The sequence below is a fragment of the Pongo abelii genome, chromosome 19 (genome assembly GCF_028885655.2).
Source record: "Pongo abelii isolate AG06213 chromosome 19, NHGRI_mPonAbe1-v2.0_pri, whole genome shotgun sequence".
NCBI lineage: Eukaryota > Metazoa > Chordata > Mammalia > Primates > Hominidae > Pongo > Pongo abelii.
The window spans coordinates 56895857-56911945 of record NC_072004.2 but is presented as its reverse complement, the minus strand read 5'-3'; the positions used below and the strand labels follow the sequence as shown (position 1 = coordinate 56911945).

The 16089-nt window shown below is 41.1% G+C and overlaps 1 protein-coding gene across 1 annotated transcript in view; it reads left to right on the top strand.

The window, feature by feature from the left end:
• PPM1E (protein phosphatase, Mg2+/Mn2+ dependent 1E) overlaps positions 1 to 16089 on the top strand; it is a 224028-nt gene that overhangs the window by 191018 nt on the left and 16921 nt on the right. Inside the window, exons 2-3 of the mRNA XM_024235421.3 lie at positions 6020 to 6138; positions 15793 to 15992. Coding sequence (XP_024091189.3) covers positions 6020 to 6138; positions 15793 to 15992 — 319 coding nt within the window. The remainder of the gene's footprint in view (positions 1 to 6019; positions 6139 to 15792; positions 15993 to 16089) is intronic.

Sequence of the window (16089 nt, the reverse complement as noted above, 5' to 3'; positions counted from 1 at the left end):
CCTGTTTGCTTTTGGTTTCCATTTGCATGGAATATCTCTTTCCATCCCTTCACTTTCAGTCTGTGTATATCCTTATAGATGAGGTGAGTTTCTTGTAGACAGCGTATAGTTGGGTCTTGTTTTTGTTTTTGTTTGTTTGATTTGTTGTTGTTGTTTAAATTCATTCAGCCAGTTTCTTTTAATTGGGAATTTTAACCATTTTACGTTCAAGATTATTATTAATAGATGAGGACTTACTCCAGACATTTATTGACTGTTTTCTGAGTATTTTGTGTAACCTTTGTTCCTTCCCCTCCTATTATTTATTTTTGTGGTTGGGTAGTTTTCTGTAGTGATAAAATTATTTATTCCTTTCTCTTTCTCTGTTGGCCCTCCTGGTGAATTTTATAATTTTGCATATTTTCATGAGGGCAGTTATAATCTTTTTATTTCCAGATGTAAGACTCCCTTGAACATTTCTCTTGGACTAGACTAGTGGTGATGAATTCTCTTATTTTTTGCTTGTCCAGGAAAGATTTTATTTCTCCTTCATTTCTGAAGAATAGCTTTCCTGGGTATAATATTCTTGGCTAGCTGGGTTTTTTTTCTTTCTATACTTTGACTATATCATCCCTTTCTCTCCTGGCCTGTAAAGTTTCTGCTGAGAAAGCTGCTGCTAGTCTAATGGAGATTCCCTTATATGTGACTTGATGCTTTTCTTTTGAAAAGGAATTCTCTTTTAGAATTATTTCTTTGTCTGCCTTTTGACAGTTTGACAGCTGGGTATGGTGGCTCATGCCTGTATTCCCAGCACTTTGGAAGGCCAAGGCAGGTGGATCACCTGAAGTTAAGAGTTTGAGACCAGCCTGACCAACATGGTGAAACCCTGTCTCTACTAAAAATACAAAAATTAGCTGGGCATGATGGCAGGTGCCTGTAATCCAAGCTACTCGGGAGGCCGAGGCAGGAGAATTGCTTGAACCTGGGAGACAGAGGTTGCAGTGAGCCAAAAATTGCACCATTACACTCCAGCCTGGGCTACAAGAATGAAACTCCGTTTCAAAAAAAAAATTATTTTTTGACTATAATGTGCCTTAGAGAAGACTTGTTTGGGTTGAATCTATGTGGGAACTTTCCAGCTTCCTGGATCTGAATATCCGTGTCTCTCCCAAGACCTACGAAGTTTTCAGCTATTATGTCATTAAATATATTTTCTACACCATCTCTCTTTACTTCTCCTTCTGGAATGCCCATAATGCAATTATTTGTTTGCTTAATGGTGTCCCATAAATCCTATATGCTGTTTTCATTCTTTTTTCTTTTCTTTCTTTTTTTTTTCTGCCTGAGTTTTTTCAAAAGACCTGTCTTCAAGTTCAAAATTTTTTTCTTCTGTTTGGTCTAGTCTGCTGTTGAAGCTCTTTATTATATTTTTTATTTCATTCATTGAATTCTTCAGCTCTAAGATTCCTGTTTGGTTCTTTTTTTATGATATCTCTTTGTTGAATTTCTCTGATTTTTGTTAACTGTTCTATATGTATTCTCTTGTATCTCGTTGCGTTTCCTTAAGATGATTATTTTGAGCCACATGAGATGGCTCATGCCTATAGTCCCAGCTCCTTGGAAGGCTGCAGCAGGAGGATTGCCTGAGTCCAAGAGTTCTGGCCTATAGTGCATTATGCTAATCTGGTGTCTACACTAAGTTTGGCATCAAGATGGTGACCTTCTGGGAGCAGAGAACCATCAGGTTGCTTAGGGAGGGATGAACCAGCTCAGGTCAGAAATAGAGCAGGTCAGCCAGGTGTGGTGGCTCACACCTATAATTTCAGCAATTTGGGAGACTGAGTTGGGTGAATTGCTTGAGCTCAGGAGTTCAAGACCAGCCTGGGCAACATGGTGAAACCTCATCTCTACAAAAAATACGAAAATTAGGCTGGTGGCTCATGCCTGTAGTTCCAGCTACTTGGATGGGGGGCTTAAGGATTGCTTAAGCCCAGGAGGTGGAGGTTGCAGTGAGCCAAGATTGTACCACTGCATTCCAGCCTGGGCAACAGAGTGAGACTCTCTTAAAAAAAAAAAAAAAAAAAAGAAAGAAAAATAAATGGAGTAGATCAAAACACGTATGCCAATTAATAGTAGGATGCCTATGAATAGCCACTGCACTCCAGCCTATGCACTATCGTGAGACCTTCATCTCAAATTTTTAAGAAAAGATTATTATTTTGAATTATTTTTCTGGCATTTCATATATTTCTTATGATTGGGGTTTGTTCCTGGAAAATTATTGTGTGCATTTGGAGGAGTCATGTTTCCTCAATTTTTCACATTTGATGTGTCCCTATGTTGATTTCTACACACTTGGTGGAACAGTCACCTCTTCCAATCTTATGGAGTAGTTTTCATAGGGAAAGATTTAGTCATGTGGATGGGTCTTGGGGCATCAGTTGGATGGCTGCATTGGCTACGGTTCTAGGTGGACACAGTGGTGTAGTTTCTTTTGCTGTAATCTGCACTAGTGATGTTTGTGAGTGTCCCAATGGCCTAGGCTGTTAGTTTATGGCAGCAGTCATGTAGCTTTACTGGGGTTGGGACCATTGGACTATTTCTTAGGTCAGGGACATGTGCGTGTACATCATGGGTTGACCAGCTTGGGGTCTAGCTTGCTGAGGCTGTGGCCATAGACTGTTACTCTGGCTGGGGGCACATGTGCATGGCCGCCCAGCTTGGAGGTATGACAGCCTGGGGTGGGACCTCCAGGCTGTTCCTCTTCTGGGTGCAGGCACACAGTTTCTTGGCCAGCATGGGGTCATATCCACTGGAAGAAGACCTGCCAGCCTGTTTCTCAGGCCCTGGGCATGGGCAGGCCTAGGGTCATGGCCTCCAGGAATGGGCCTGTGAGGCTGTTTATCAGGCCACAGGCATGGGAATGTTACTGCTTGGGGGTGTGCCTGCTGGCAGTGGCTCACAGAGCTGCTTCTCAGGCCCAGGACACAGGCACATGGCTGCTTGGATGGCCCAGGGGGATATCTGCCAAGGGCAGCCTGTGGGCCTGGAGTACTAGTTTCTTTGTTTTCTTTTTGTTTGTTTGTTTTGAGACAGAGTCTTGCACTCTGGGCTGGAGTGCAGTGGCATGATCTCAGCTCACTGCAACCTCCACCTCCCGGATTCAAGAGATTCTTCTGCCTCAGCCTCCCTAGTAGCTGAGATTACAGGTTCCCGCCACCACACCCAGCTGATTTTTTTTGTATTTTTAGTAGAGACAGGGTTTCACCATGTTGGCCAGGCTGGTCTCAAACTCCTGACCTTGTGATCCTCCCACTTCAGCCTCCCAAAGTGCTGGGATTACAGGCATGAGCCACCACCCCTGGCCTGGAGTACTAGTTTCTTAATGACAGCTCCTTAACTGTTGTTCCACTTGACTGAAAACCTATGAGCTAAAAAGGCAATTTATCTACTCCCTTTCCCACTGTAACCCAATATACAATGGTGTGGCATAGGATAATCTTCTCGTTCCCAGAGGGGGAAACCAGGAGGCACATAGAGATCACTGATCTAGAGCAATTCTCTTTTTATGTTTTCTCCCTATATGATTGTCTTAGTCTGCTTTGAATTGCTATAAAGGAATACCTGAAGCTGGGTAAATTATAATGAAAAGAGGTTTATTTGGCTCACAGTTCTGCAGGCTGTACACGAAGCATGGCACCAGCATCTGCTTCTGGTGAGGGCTTAAGAAGCTTCCACTCATTACAGAAGGCAAAAGGGAGCCCTCATGTGGAGATCACATGTTGGGAAATGAGAGAGAAGGGGAGGAGGTGCCCAGCTCTTTTTAATTTAATAATCAGATCTCACAGGAACTAATGGCACAAAAATTAACTCATTACCACAAGGACTACACCAAGCCATTCATGAGGGATCTGCTTCCATGACCCAAACCAGGCCCCATCTTGAACATCGGGGATCAGATTTCAACATGAAATTTGAAATATCCAAACTATATCAGTGGTCTTTTCTATTTCTGTAGCTTTAAATGTCATCCATACAGTTGCAACTTCCAAATTTCCTAACATCTCAAATGCCAGACTAGAATATCCAGTTAACCATTTGACACCTTGACTAGGACATCTCAGATATTTCCATCTTTTTTTTTTTTTTTTTTTTTTTTGAGACAGAGTTTTCGCTCTTGTTGCCCAGGCTAGAGTGCAATGGCACGATCTCGGCTTACTGCAACCTCTGCCTCCTGGATTCACGTGATTCTCTTGCCTCAGCCTCCCGAGTAGCTGGGATTACAGGCGTGTACCACCATGCCCAGCTAATTTTTGTATTTTTAGTAGAGATGGGGTTTCACCATGTTGGCCAGGCAGGTCTTGAACTCCTGACCTCGTGATCCACCCGCCTTGGCCTCCCAAAGTGTTGGGATTGCAGGCATGAGCCACCATGCCCAGCCAATATTTCCATCTTAACATGTTAAAATGAATTCTTGTTTTCTACTTTACCCCACTTCCTTCACAAACTTGTTATTTTCCTGGTTTCCCCATCTTGGCAGGTGATTCTAATGTTCACCTAGTTGCTCAGACCAAAACCCAGGACTCAGACTTAATTACTTTCTCTCCCTCTCTCACCTCTACATCCAATCATCAACGAGTGCTATATTTTTTTCTCACTCTTTTTCTTCTCATCTGGGTTATAACAACTTCCTTATTGGTCACCCTCCTTCATTCTTGCTCCCTTCCAATTTCCTTTGATATAGCAGTCAAAGCAATAATTTAGTTCATATGTCTGACGATGGCACTGTCTTAGTCATAATCTGTGAATTGTTATTACCCTTTGAATAGAATAGAAATTCCTTACCATCACCCAAAAGGCCCATGTATCTCGTCTTTGTCTATTCCTCTGACTTTATTCTGTGCCACTTTCCCCTCACCCACTATGCTTCACTTCCTCTGGGTTTCTTTCAGTTCCTTAGATATAACAAGCTCTCAAAAGGTTCTGTATCGGCCGGGCGCAGTGGCTCACACCTGTAATCCCAGCACTTTGGGAAACTGAGGCAGACGGATCACCTGAGGTCAGGAGTTCGAGATCAGCCTGGCCAACATAGTAAAACCCCATCTCTACTAAAAATACAAAAATTAGCCAGGCATGGTGACATACGCCTGTAGTCCCAACTACTCAGGAGGCTGAGGCATGAGAAAATAGCTTGAACCTGGGAGGCAGAGATTGCAATGAGCCAAGATTGCACCACTGCACTCCAGTCTAGGCAACAGAGCAAGACTCTGTCTCAAAAAAAAAAAAAAAAAAAAGATTCTGTATAAATTTTATTCCCTCTGCCTGGAGTATTCTCTCCTAACTTCCCACTCCCACATAACTGAGTCTTTTTCATCCTTTAAGGTATGGCATTCCTGACCATTCTAAGTACATACCCCTCTTTATTATTCTCTGTCATTGTATCCTGTTTGTTTTCTCTATAAAACTTATCCTGGGCTTGGTGCGGTGGCTCACGCCTGTAATCCCAGCACTTTGGGAGGCCAAGGTGGGCGGATCACCTGAGGTCGGGAGTTCAAGACCAGCCTGACCAACATGGAGAAACCCCGTCTCTACTAAAAATACAAAAATTAGCTGGGCATGGTGGCACATGCCTGTAGTCCCAGCTGCTCGGGAGGCTGAGGCAGGAGAATCGCTTGAACCCGGGAGGCGGAGGTTGTGGTGAGCCAAAATCACGCCATTGCACTCCAGCCTGGGAGACAGAGCAAAACTCCATCTAAAAAACAAACAACAAACCGAAACAAACTTATCCTGCTTTTAAGTTATATCCTATTAGTTTGTCATCTGTCTGTAGCTCCTTTAGGTAAGGAGCCATGTCTGTGTTATACATCAATATATACCCAGTGCCCAGAGTGCCTACTCAATAAATATTTATTGAATATTGTTTAAAGGTATAATTTTGTTTTGAGACAATGCTATAATTAATATGTAATTATTAATAATGTTAAATGTATTACTTCCTAATTCTTTTGCTGAAAATAGCCTTTTATCTTTTTTCTTGCAGTAATTGCCCTTCCTTTTTGGCTGCTGCTTTAGCCAGAGCCACATCAGATGAAGTCCTTCAGAGTGATCTTTCTGCACATTATATCCCAAAGGAAACGGATGGCACAGAAGGGACTGTGGGTGAGTACCTTTCTACATTATTTGTTTAAAAATACTAGAATCTTCTATGTGTAGTGGTCCACAGAAAATATTTGCAAAATACTAAATCTAATTACATTTACCTGCTGGTTTTTTATATAGTGGTAGCAGGAGAAAAAAAATGCAACTTTTTTCAAATAAATCAATAAAAGGAGGGGAGAAGAGAAAAATACATGTGTATTTTGAAAAAGGTAGAGTAGTATTTAGAAGGTAACTGGAGCAACAGGAGATTGTCATAAGTAATACCTACATGAATGGAAAGATTAAAGTGAGGAATGTGAAGATATTACAAAAAAGATGAGTGGGTGAGGGAGAATTCGAGCAAAACCTATTTGAAATGTTTAGCTTACCTTTAAAAATCCAAGTTAGGCCAGGCGCAGTGGCTCACGCCCATAATCCCAGCGTGAGAGGCTGAGGTGGGCAGATCACCTGAGGTCAGGAGTTTGAGACCAGCCTGGCCAACATGGTGAAACCCCATCTCTACTAAAAAGAATACAAAAATTAGCTGGCGTGGTGATGCACACCTGTGGTCCCAGCTATTCGGGAGGCTGAGGCAAGTGAATTGGTTGAACCCAGGAGGTGGAGGTTACAGTGAGCTGAGATCACGCCACTGCACTCCAGCCTGGGAGAAAGAGTGAGACTCTGTCTCAAAAAAAAACAAAAAACAAAAAACAAAAACCTTAACTTTGTATCAAGTTAAAAGATACAAAATTCAAGAAATCAGTTGTAACACAACTTCTCACTAATTATATTAAATTTTATATCTACCAGTAAATAGAGCTCTTTATGATAGATATGCAAATGTGATTTAATTGCATAGATCATTGTACATTTTTTTCCAGATAAATTATGAGGCTCTATTTCTTAATGAAGTCATGTTTATTAATGTCTTAGGCTTATACATATTTGACAGGATCAAAGAAAATATTTTTATAAAAATTAGAGAATTACTAAAAATTGTTAAGAAATTTTAATATTTCATACGGTTTGTTCTATTTAAAGCATTTGCCTTTAAACATAGTATATATGGAGCAAAGCATATATTATGAATCTGAGTAGCTGGATTCCAGAGAATGTGAGGCAGATATAAAAGTAAACATTTCTGTTCTTCCTTTATCTCTGTAGATTGTTTGTGACAGAAAATTGGCAAGGAAGGAATTACTCTTCTTGTTTTTACTGACAGTAACTGATTCACCTAGAACCAAATTGTTCCAGAGTCAAGTTGGGTAGAATTCTTGCTATAAAGCATTGGTCTTTCCTCCGCTACTGATGCATAGAGTAAAAGCCTTATAATGAAAAGATAGATTAAATTCTGCTTCACTCCAGCCAGGGTAATGGCTGATTCAGCTCCAGCTCAGAACAATGACATTAATGACTGATGAGTAATTTACAGCTGTGAGGGGGTAAACTGCTACTTTGGACAGTTTTCACTTTTTTGCATCTCTTTTTTATTTTATTTTTCCATTTCAAGCAGCAATTATTTATATACTGATGTCTTATGCTACTCCCTGCAGAAGGAGAATACTTAATCTAGAAAGATTGGAGTGTTGCCCTACATGCCTACTTTGGAAGAAGTTTTTGATCCCTGTTAAATAGCAAAAGTGAAATGAAGTGTTTTCTTTTGGTGGACATAATTGGTTATTCTGATTTTTTATTTTTCCAAGAGATTACCTAGTAATGTCTCCATGCGACTGCTGTGATTCAGACTGATCTACTATTATTCTAAACTATTTGGAAATCCTGTATTTATTTAACCCCAATCACTCAGTGTGAACTGCACCACAGAGAATCTGTATGGGGCATATTGTGTTTATCTATACATCAGAGTAGGAAATGAGCATACTGAATAAGACCTGCTGTCACTGGCTTAAAGTCCTCACTGAAGTGCCTTTTGTCTCTCCTCTTGGTTGTTTCCAAAAACAGACTTAAAAAAAAAATCCTTAAAGTTCTTTTCATGTTTACATTATCCCTAACAGAATGTTTGCTAAGTGACCTTGGATATCTCACTTGGTACACATTTAGTTTGGTAGGTACAACTTTTGTCCAGACAACCTAAAACCAATTTGAGGGCCAGGTGTTGGTGACTCATGCCTGTAATGCCAGTGCTTTGGGAGGCCAAGGCAGGAAGATCACTTGAGGCCAGGAGTTTGAGACCAGCCTGGGCAATATAGTGAGGCACTGTTTCTACAAAAAATTTAAAAATTAGCTGGGCATGGTGGCATGCACCCATAGCCCCAGCCACTTGGGAGGCTGAGGTAGGAGAATCACTTGAGCCCAGGAGTTCAAGGTTACAGTGAGCTATGTACTACAACCCGGTCAACAGAGCAAGACCCTGTCTCCAACAATGACAACAACAACCCAAAAAACCAATATGAAATATCACAGTGTAAACAATTATTATTATTATTATTATTATTATTATTATTACTATTTTTAGAGAGAAAGGGTCTCCCTCTGTTACCCAGGCTGGAGGGCCGTGGCATGATCACAGTTCACTGAAGCCTCTACCTCCTAGGCTCAAGCGATCCTCACACCTCAGCCTCATGAGTAGCTGGGACTACAGGCATGCACCACCATGCTCGGCTAATTTTTGTATTTTTTGTAGAGACAGGGTCTTGCTATGTTGCCCAGGCTGGTCTTGAACTCCTGGGCTCAAGTGATCCTCCTGCCTTGGCCTCCTAAAGTGCTGGATTTATGGTCGTGAGCCACTAAGCCCAGTCCACTGTAAAAATTAAAAACAAGAAGGGAAAATGATCACTAATACAGAGGAAATTTAAAAATAATAAAAAGTTTTTGTAAATAAATTTGAAAACCTGGATGTTTTCTAGAAAAAGAAATAAATTAACAAAGTTTACCTATGAAGAAAGACATTGAGAAAATTATCAAGGGACAGTCCCCACAAAAGGCCATGGAATAGGTGACTCTACAAGGGAGGTGAACATTTTCAAATGCAAAGGCAGATAATTCCAGTGGTTCTTTTTTTTTATTATATAGTTATTTATTTATTATTTTTTGAGACAGAGTCTCGCTCTTCCTTCAAGAATCTTCCTCCCAAAATGCTGGGATTACAGGCATGAGCCACTGTGCCCAGCCCCAGTCCTTTTTAAAATGAATGCTCCAATTGCGTGGAAAAAGAAGGAAAATTTGCATAACATAACACTGATACCAGAACCTACCCAAGACTAAAAAAGGAAATGAGAGACCAGTCTTAGTTATCAACATTAAAAAATCTTAAGTAGGCCCGATGTGGTGGCTATGCCTGTAATCCCAGCACTTTGGGAGGCCGAGGCAGGCAGATCACCTGAGAGGTCGGGAGTTCGAGACTAGCCTGGCCAACGTAATGAAACCCCATCTCTACTAAAAATACAAAAATTAGCCGGGTGTGGTGGCGTGCACCTGTAGTCCCAGCTACTCGGGAGACTGAGGCAGGAGAATCACTTGAACCTAGGAGGCGGAGCTTGCAGTGAGCCGAGATCCGCACCACTGCACTCTAGCCTGGGTGACAGAGTGAGACTCGGTCTCAAAAAAAAAAAAAAGCGGCCTTGACCTCCCAAAGTGCTGGGATTACAGGTGTGAGCCACTGCGCCCAGCCTAAAAAAAAAAAAAAAAAAAAAAAAAAAAAACAAAAAAAAACTTAAGTAAAATATTTGTATATTGAGTACAGCAGTTAATTCATTCACTGAATATTTTATTGAGGGCCTACTATATATGCTACTATATATGTATAATACTGGGGAAACAGCAGTGAACAAGACTTTAAGAACAAAATATTGGGAAGTCTATAGCACAACTTTTATATTAATAAGGGAAAATAAAAATAAACAGTAATCTCTAAAGAAGCCAAAAGAAACATTTGATAAAATTTAATATCATTCCTAAATTTTAAAATATTCTTTATAAAGTAGGCCTAGGTGGATCTATCTTGGATGTCACATTTATGCTTAATGTATATTCTGGAATTTGTCAGTTGTACATGATTACAAACACAGCTTCAGTTGTCTTCAGCAAAACAGAATGTATTGACTACCTTCCAGGATAAGGGATACACAGGTAGATTCAAGGCTTCAAATGATCTCAACAGAACCTGGCATTTATCCAACTCTCAGCTGTACTTTCTTTCATTTTGATTTTGTTTTCAGGCTCCATAAGGTGGCAGTATGACTTGCTAGGAACCCAGGTCTTCATCTCTCCAAAAAAAACAAGAGTAGATTTTCTCAGTTGTTTTTACAGAAGCCACAGGATTTACTCTAATTGGTCCAACTTGGATGGTTTCCCATTCCTGAACTAATCACTGTGGCCAAAGGAATGGGATTGTCTAACTGGCTAAACCTGAATCACAGGGTTTCAGAGTAAAGAAAGAAGGAAATGTTATTGGAAGAAAGAGCAATGTTTGCTAGTTTTAAATAACAATTAAAGCAAAGTTCTGGCTGGCACGGTGGCTCATGCCTGTAATCCCAGCACTTTGGGAGGCCAAGGAGGGTACATCACTTGAGGTCAGGAACTCGAGACCAGTCTGGCCAACATCGTGAAATTCCATCTCTACTAAAAATACAAAAATTAGCTTGGTGTGGTGGTGGACGCCTGTAATCCCAGCTACTTGGGAGGCTGAGGCAGGAGAATCGCTTAAACCCAGGAGGCAGAGGTTCCAGTGAGCTGAGATCGTGCCACTGCACTCCAACCTGGGCTACAGAGCAAGACTCCGTCTCAAAAAAAAAAAAAAAAAGAAAAATAATTATAATAAAGCAAAGTCTGATTAAAAATGGCAAATAAATAACCAGGAATAAAGTGATTAAGAAATATGAAGGACTTATTAAAACTCTATTGAGCAACATAAAAAGGATTTAAATTTAAAAAACAATATAATTTTTTCCTGGAAAAGACTCAATATGAAAACGATATATATTTTTTCCAAATCTATAAATTTAATGTGATCCCAAACACAATAGCAACAGGTTTTTCTGCCCAAACTTGTCAAAATGTCTAGAAAGTTCATCTGGAAAAATAAACATAAAACTACCCAAGTGACATCCTTTAAAATTAAGAGTAATAGGTAGGATAACTAGACCTCCTGATATTAAAACATTTTAAAGTTATGGTAACTTAAAGAGAATGGTAGCATTATAGAAATAGATGCTGAGATGAGTGAAGCAGAACACAATCAAGAAGCATATAAATGTTTAATATTTTAATGGTTATTTAATTTATATAACAGTTTACATATTTATTTTTTCAACAAGCATCTAATGTAGACCCTGCTATCTGCTAGGTACTATACTATGGCTTGTCAAGGGCAATTAAGACAGTCTCTATCTGCAGTCTAATTTGGAGATGAAGAACATGGACTTTTGAGTCAGATAGACCTAGGATTGAGAATGATGTTACCTATTTGTGAAATGTTCTAGAGGCATAGAATGCAACAAATACTCAATAAGTGTTATTTATTAATACCAAAAGTGGTTAAGAGCTTTAATAGACAGCGTGAACAAAGTATAATGGGAACACGGGGGAAGGAGCAACTGGGAGTGGTATGAACAGATCTAGTGATTTACCAATGTTAGAGGAAACTGATATTACTTCCTCTAACCAATTTAATCTGTCTATACCAGCTCTGTCCAATAGACAGTGCAATGATGGAAATGCTCCCTACCTGTGTTGCCCTATGTGGGAGCCACTAGCCACATGTGGTTATCGAGCAATTGAAATAGAGCTAATGTGACTGAAAAACTGAATTTTAAATTTTATTTAATTTTAACTTACTTTTTTAGAGATGGGGTCTTGCTATGTTGGCCAGGCTGGAGTGCAGTGGCTGTTCACAGGAGCTATCATATCATACTATAGCCTCAGACTCCTGGGCTCAAGCAATTCTCCCACCTCAGCCTCCCAAGTAGCTGGAGCTGTCGGCACATTGGGACCACTGCACCCTGCTGATTAATTTAAATAACCATGGCCAGGCACGGTGCTCACACCTGTAATCCCAGCACTTTGGGAGGCCAAGGCGGGTGGATCACCTGAGGTCAGGATTTTGAGACCAGCCTGACTAACATGGAGAAACCCCGTCTCTACTAAAAATACAGAATTAGCTGGGCATGGTGGTGCATACCTGTAATCCCAGCTACTCGAGAGGCTGAGGCAGGAGAATTGCTTGAACCTGGGAGGCGGAGGTTGCGGTGAGCCTAGATCGTGCCATTGCACTCCAGCCTGGACAACAAGAGTGAAACTCCATCTCAAAAAAAAAAAAAAGAAAAATTTAACCACATGTAGTTAGTAGCTACTGTACTTGACAATGCAGATCTACATAAGAGTAATATACAAGCCAAAGAATTATATAATAGTTTATATTATTATCTGGGAACTATCCTGATAGTTAATATGTTATTTGTTTCACCCTACTCCATTCTCCCTCAAAGTTTCTAAACTCACTTGATTGTTTTGTAATCCTCTGTTATGGCTATGTCAGATGAAGACACGTCCATCTCAGGGTCTGCATTTGGGGGCCTATACTGCTGCAGAGACCAGATAGGTTGCAGTGATACAAGCAGGTAATTGCTGGCTGGAAGAAATAGTCTCTGGCAGCTAGTGCTTAAATAAAAATTGGAGTTGCTCAAAACAATCAAAATGTTGGATTGTCTATTGGCCTCAGTTTCCTTCTTCTATATACCTCCACAGGCTGTCTTTGCTCTTTGTCTTTTCTCTTTTAAATTCACCCTTGGTTTTCAGTTACATAAAAATGCTAACAGTAGGGACAGGCATGGTAGCTCATGCCTGTAATCCCAGTACTTTGGGAGGCTGAGGTGGGAGGATCACTTGAGGCCAGGAGTTTGAGATGAGCCTGAGCAATATAGTGAGACCCCATCTTAACAAAAAAAAATTTTTTTTTTAATTAGCCAGGCGTGGTGGCATGCACCTGTGATCCCAGCTACTTGAGATGCTGAAGCAGAAGGATTGCTTGACCCCAGGAATTTGAGGCTGCAGTGAGCTGTGATTACATCACCCCACTCTAGCCTGGGCAACAGAGAGAGACCCTCTTATTTAAAGAAAAAAAAAAAAAAAAGCCGGGCGTGGTGGCTCATGCCTGTAATCCCAGCACTTTGGGATGCCGAGGTGGGTAGATCACCTGAGGTCAGGAGTTCGAGACCAGCCTGGCCAACATGGTGAAACCCCGTCTCTACTAAAAATACAACAAAATTAGCTGAGTGTGGTGGCGGGCGCCTGTAATCCCAGCTACTCGGGAGGCTGAGGTAGGAGAATCGCTTGAACCAGAGAGGCAGAGGTTGCGGGGAGCTGAGAATGTGCCATTGCACTCCAGCCTGGGCGACAAGAGTGAAACTCTGTCTCAAAAAAAAAAAAAAAAAAAAAAATTTGCCGGGCACAGTGGCTCACACCTGTACTCCTAGCACTTTGGGAGGCCGAGGCGGGTAGATCACGAGGTCAGGAGTTCGAGGCCAGCCATTTGGAGACCATCCTAGCCAACATGGTGAAACGCCGTCTCTACTAAAAATGCGAAAAAAAAAAAATTAGCCGGGCATGGTGGCGGGCGCCTGTAGTCCCAGCTACTTGGGAGGCTGAGGCAGGAGAATGGTGTGAACCCGGGAGGCGAAGCTTACGGTGAGCCGAGATAGCGCCACTGCACTCCAGCCTGGGCGATGAAGCGAGACTCCATCTCAAAAAAATAAAAAATAAAATAAAAAATAAAAATTAGCCAGGCGTGTTGGCGGGCACCTGTAATCCCAGCTACTCAGGAGGCTGAGGCAGGAGAATGGCTTGAGCCCAGGAAGTGGAGGTTGCAGTGAGCCGAGATTGCACCACTGCTCTCCAGCCTGGACCACAGAGCAAGACTCTCTCTGAGAAAAAATAAAAAATAAAAATAAAGAAGACAAAACCACAAGACAGGATTTACCACCCTGTGCTATGTTAATGAGGAAAAAAAGGACAAAACCTTGAGGTCAGCTTTTTTAATATAGCCATTTAAAAAATAATTTTGAATAAGAAAAGAGGTAAACGTAGTCACAGATTAAGGCAAAGACAGGACTGAGAATCAAGTTGGGAGTCCACGTCCCAGGCTGTTCTAGAACATATAGTCTCTCTCTTCTTTGGGATTTGTATTCTAGATTGGAGGAGGCATGTGTAGCCATTGCCATCTGTCACTTATTTTCTCAGGCTGTCTGAGAAAGCTATATCTGATTTAGTTAAGTAAAAAGAAAATTTAAGTTCTTTTTTTTTTTTCACCTGAGATGTAGGAGGAACTTCTAAAATACTGGCCTGAGAAAACCTAATCTCTCTTTGGTTATTTCAGTAGCTCAACTTAAGTGGAGGGCAACTTGAGTGGAGGGTTCAATGATAGGAAATACAATCTCTTCAGTACCATTCAATGTTGCTTAAAAGGTTTACACATCTGTCCATCTACTGAGGGTACATGTCTGCCTCAGAAGTCAGCTCGCCAATTCTATCCAATAGGTGAAGCGGTAGACATAGGTGAAGCGGTAGGTTTAGGGTCAAGAGACCTGTTAGTATTGCTCCTCTGGCTGCTCTCTGTCTTTTTCTATCTAGGATCACATGCATAGACAGAGTTTAAGTACTTTTTCCTTAGAGTAGTATTAAAGTTTTAACTCATTTGCTAACCTATTGGCTAAACTGTTTAAACTATGGCCTAAAACTTTAATAAACAAATACATCAAACAGAAAAAACAGGCCGGGCGTGGTGGCTCACGCCTGTAATCCCAGCACTTTGGGAGGCCAAGGCAGGTGGATCACCTGAGGTCAGGAGTTCAAGACCAGCCTGGCCAACATGGTGAAACCCTGTCTCTACTAAAAACACAAAAAATTAGCCAGGCATGATGGCGGGCATCTGTAATCCCAGCTACTCAGGAGGCTGAGGCAGGAGAATCACTTGAACCCAGGAGGTGGAGGTTGCAGTGAGCCAAGATCTTGCCATTGCACTCCAGCCTGGGCAACAAGAGCGAAACTCCGTCTTAATTTAAAAAAAAAAAAAAAAAAAAAAAAATATATATATATATATATATACATACACAATTCAGTTACAAATGATGAATGATCATTTATAGGAGAAAAAAGGGAATTGGATGTAAAGGAAGAAGTCAGGGAGAAAGAGGACAAAGACAAATGGTAAGCAACGTAAACCCTTCTTATTTCTGTAGTTTGTGGGCTGTTTTCATAGGCCTTCCATATTCCAATAAACACTGTATTTATCCAGCTAATTGGACTATGGAAGCAGTGTTAATCACTGCTTATTTTTCTAAGCATAGGAGGCTTGGCTCTCCTGGTGATAACAATACCAGACAACCAAAAAGAAACCGGTGCTGGGAACTAGGGAGCAGTGTGGTGAGAGCACTTCTCCGGCTGGAAGAAATCAAGCCAGGAATAGGTCCAGCCCTGGCCAAAGGTTTTCTCCTCATGACATAAGCATATTTAGTGGCAGCTGCAGGCTGATGATTTTCCACTAGATAGGTTGTGATTTTCTCTCTTCAGAAGCAGCATTTTATTTTTCTTGAGAAGGATGAATTTCTTCTATGAAAGAGGAACTTGACTAAGGTGACCTACTTCTGTCTTTACCAAGCAGAGAAGTGAAAAGCAGTTTTACAAGGCTCTTCATTGGGGGTTTCTGTGTTTCTTTCACAGAGATTGAGACAGTGAAATTGGCCCGTTCTGTCTTCAGCAAACTGCACGAGATTTGCTGCAGCTGGGTGAAAGACTTCCCCCTCCGCAGGAGACCCCAGCTTTATTATGAGACATCAATCCATGCCATCAAAAACATGCGCAGGAAAATGGAGGACAAACATGTCTGCATTCCTGACTTTAATATGCTCTTCAACCTAGAGGTAAAGGGCACTTCCGGAGAGTCAGTGAGATTTTAAAGACAAAACAAACACCTTCATGGTCCTGTTAGAAAAGGAAAACTTCTGTTATATTTCTAAT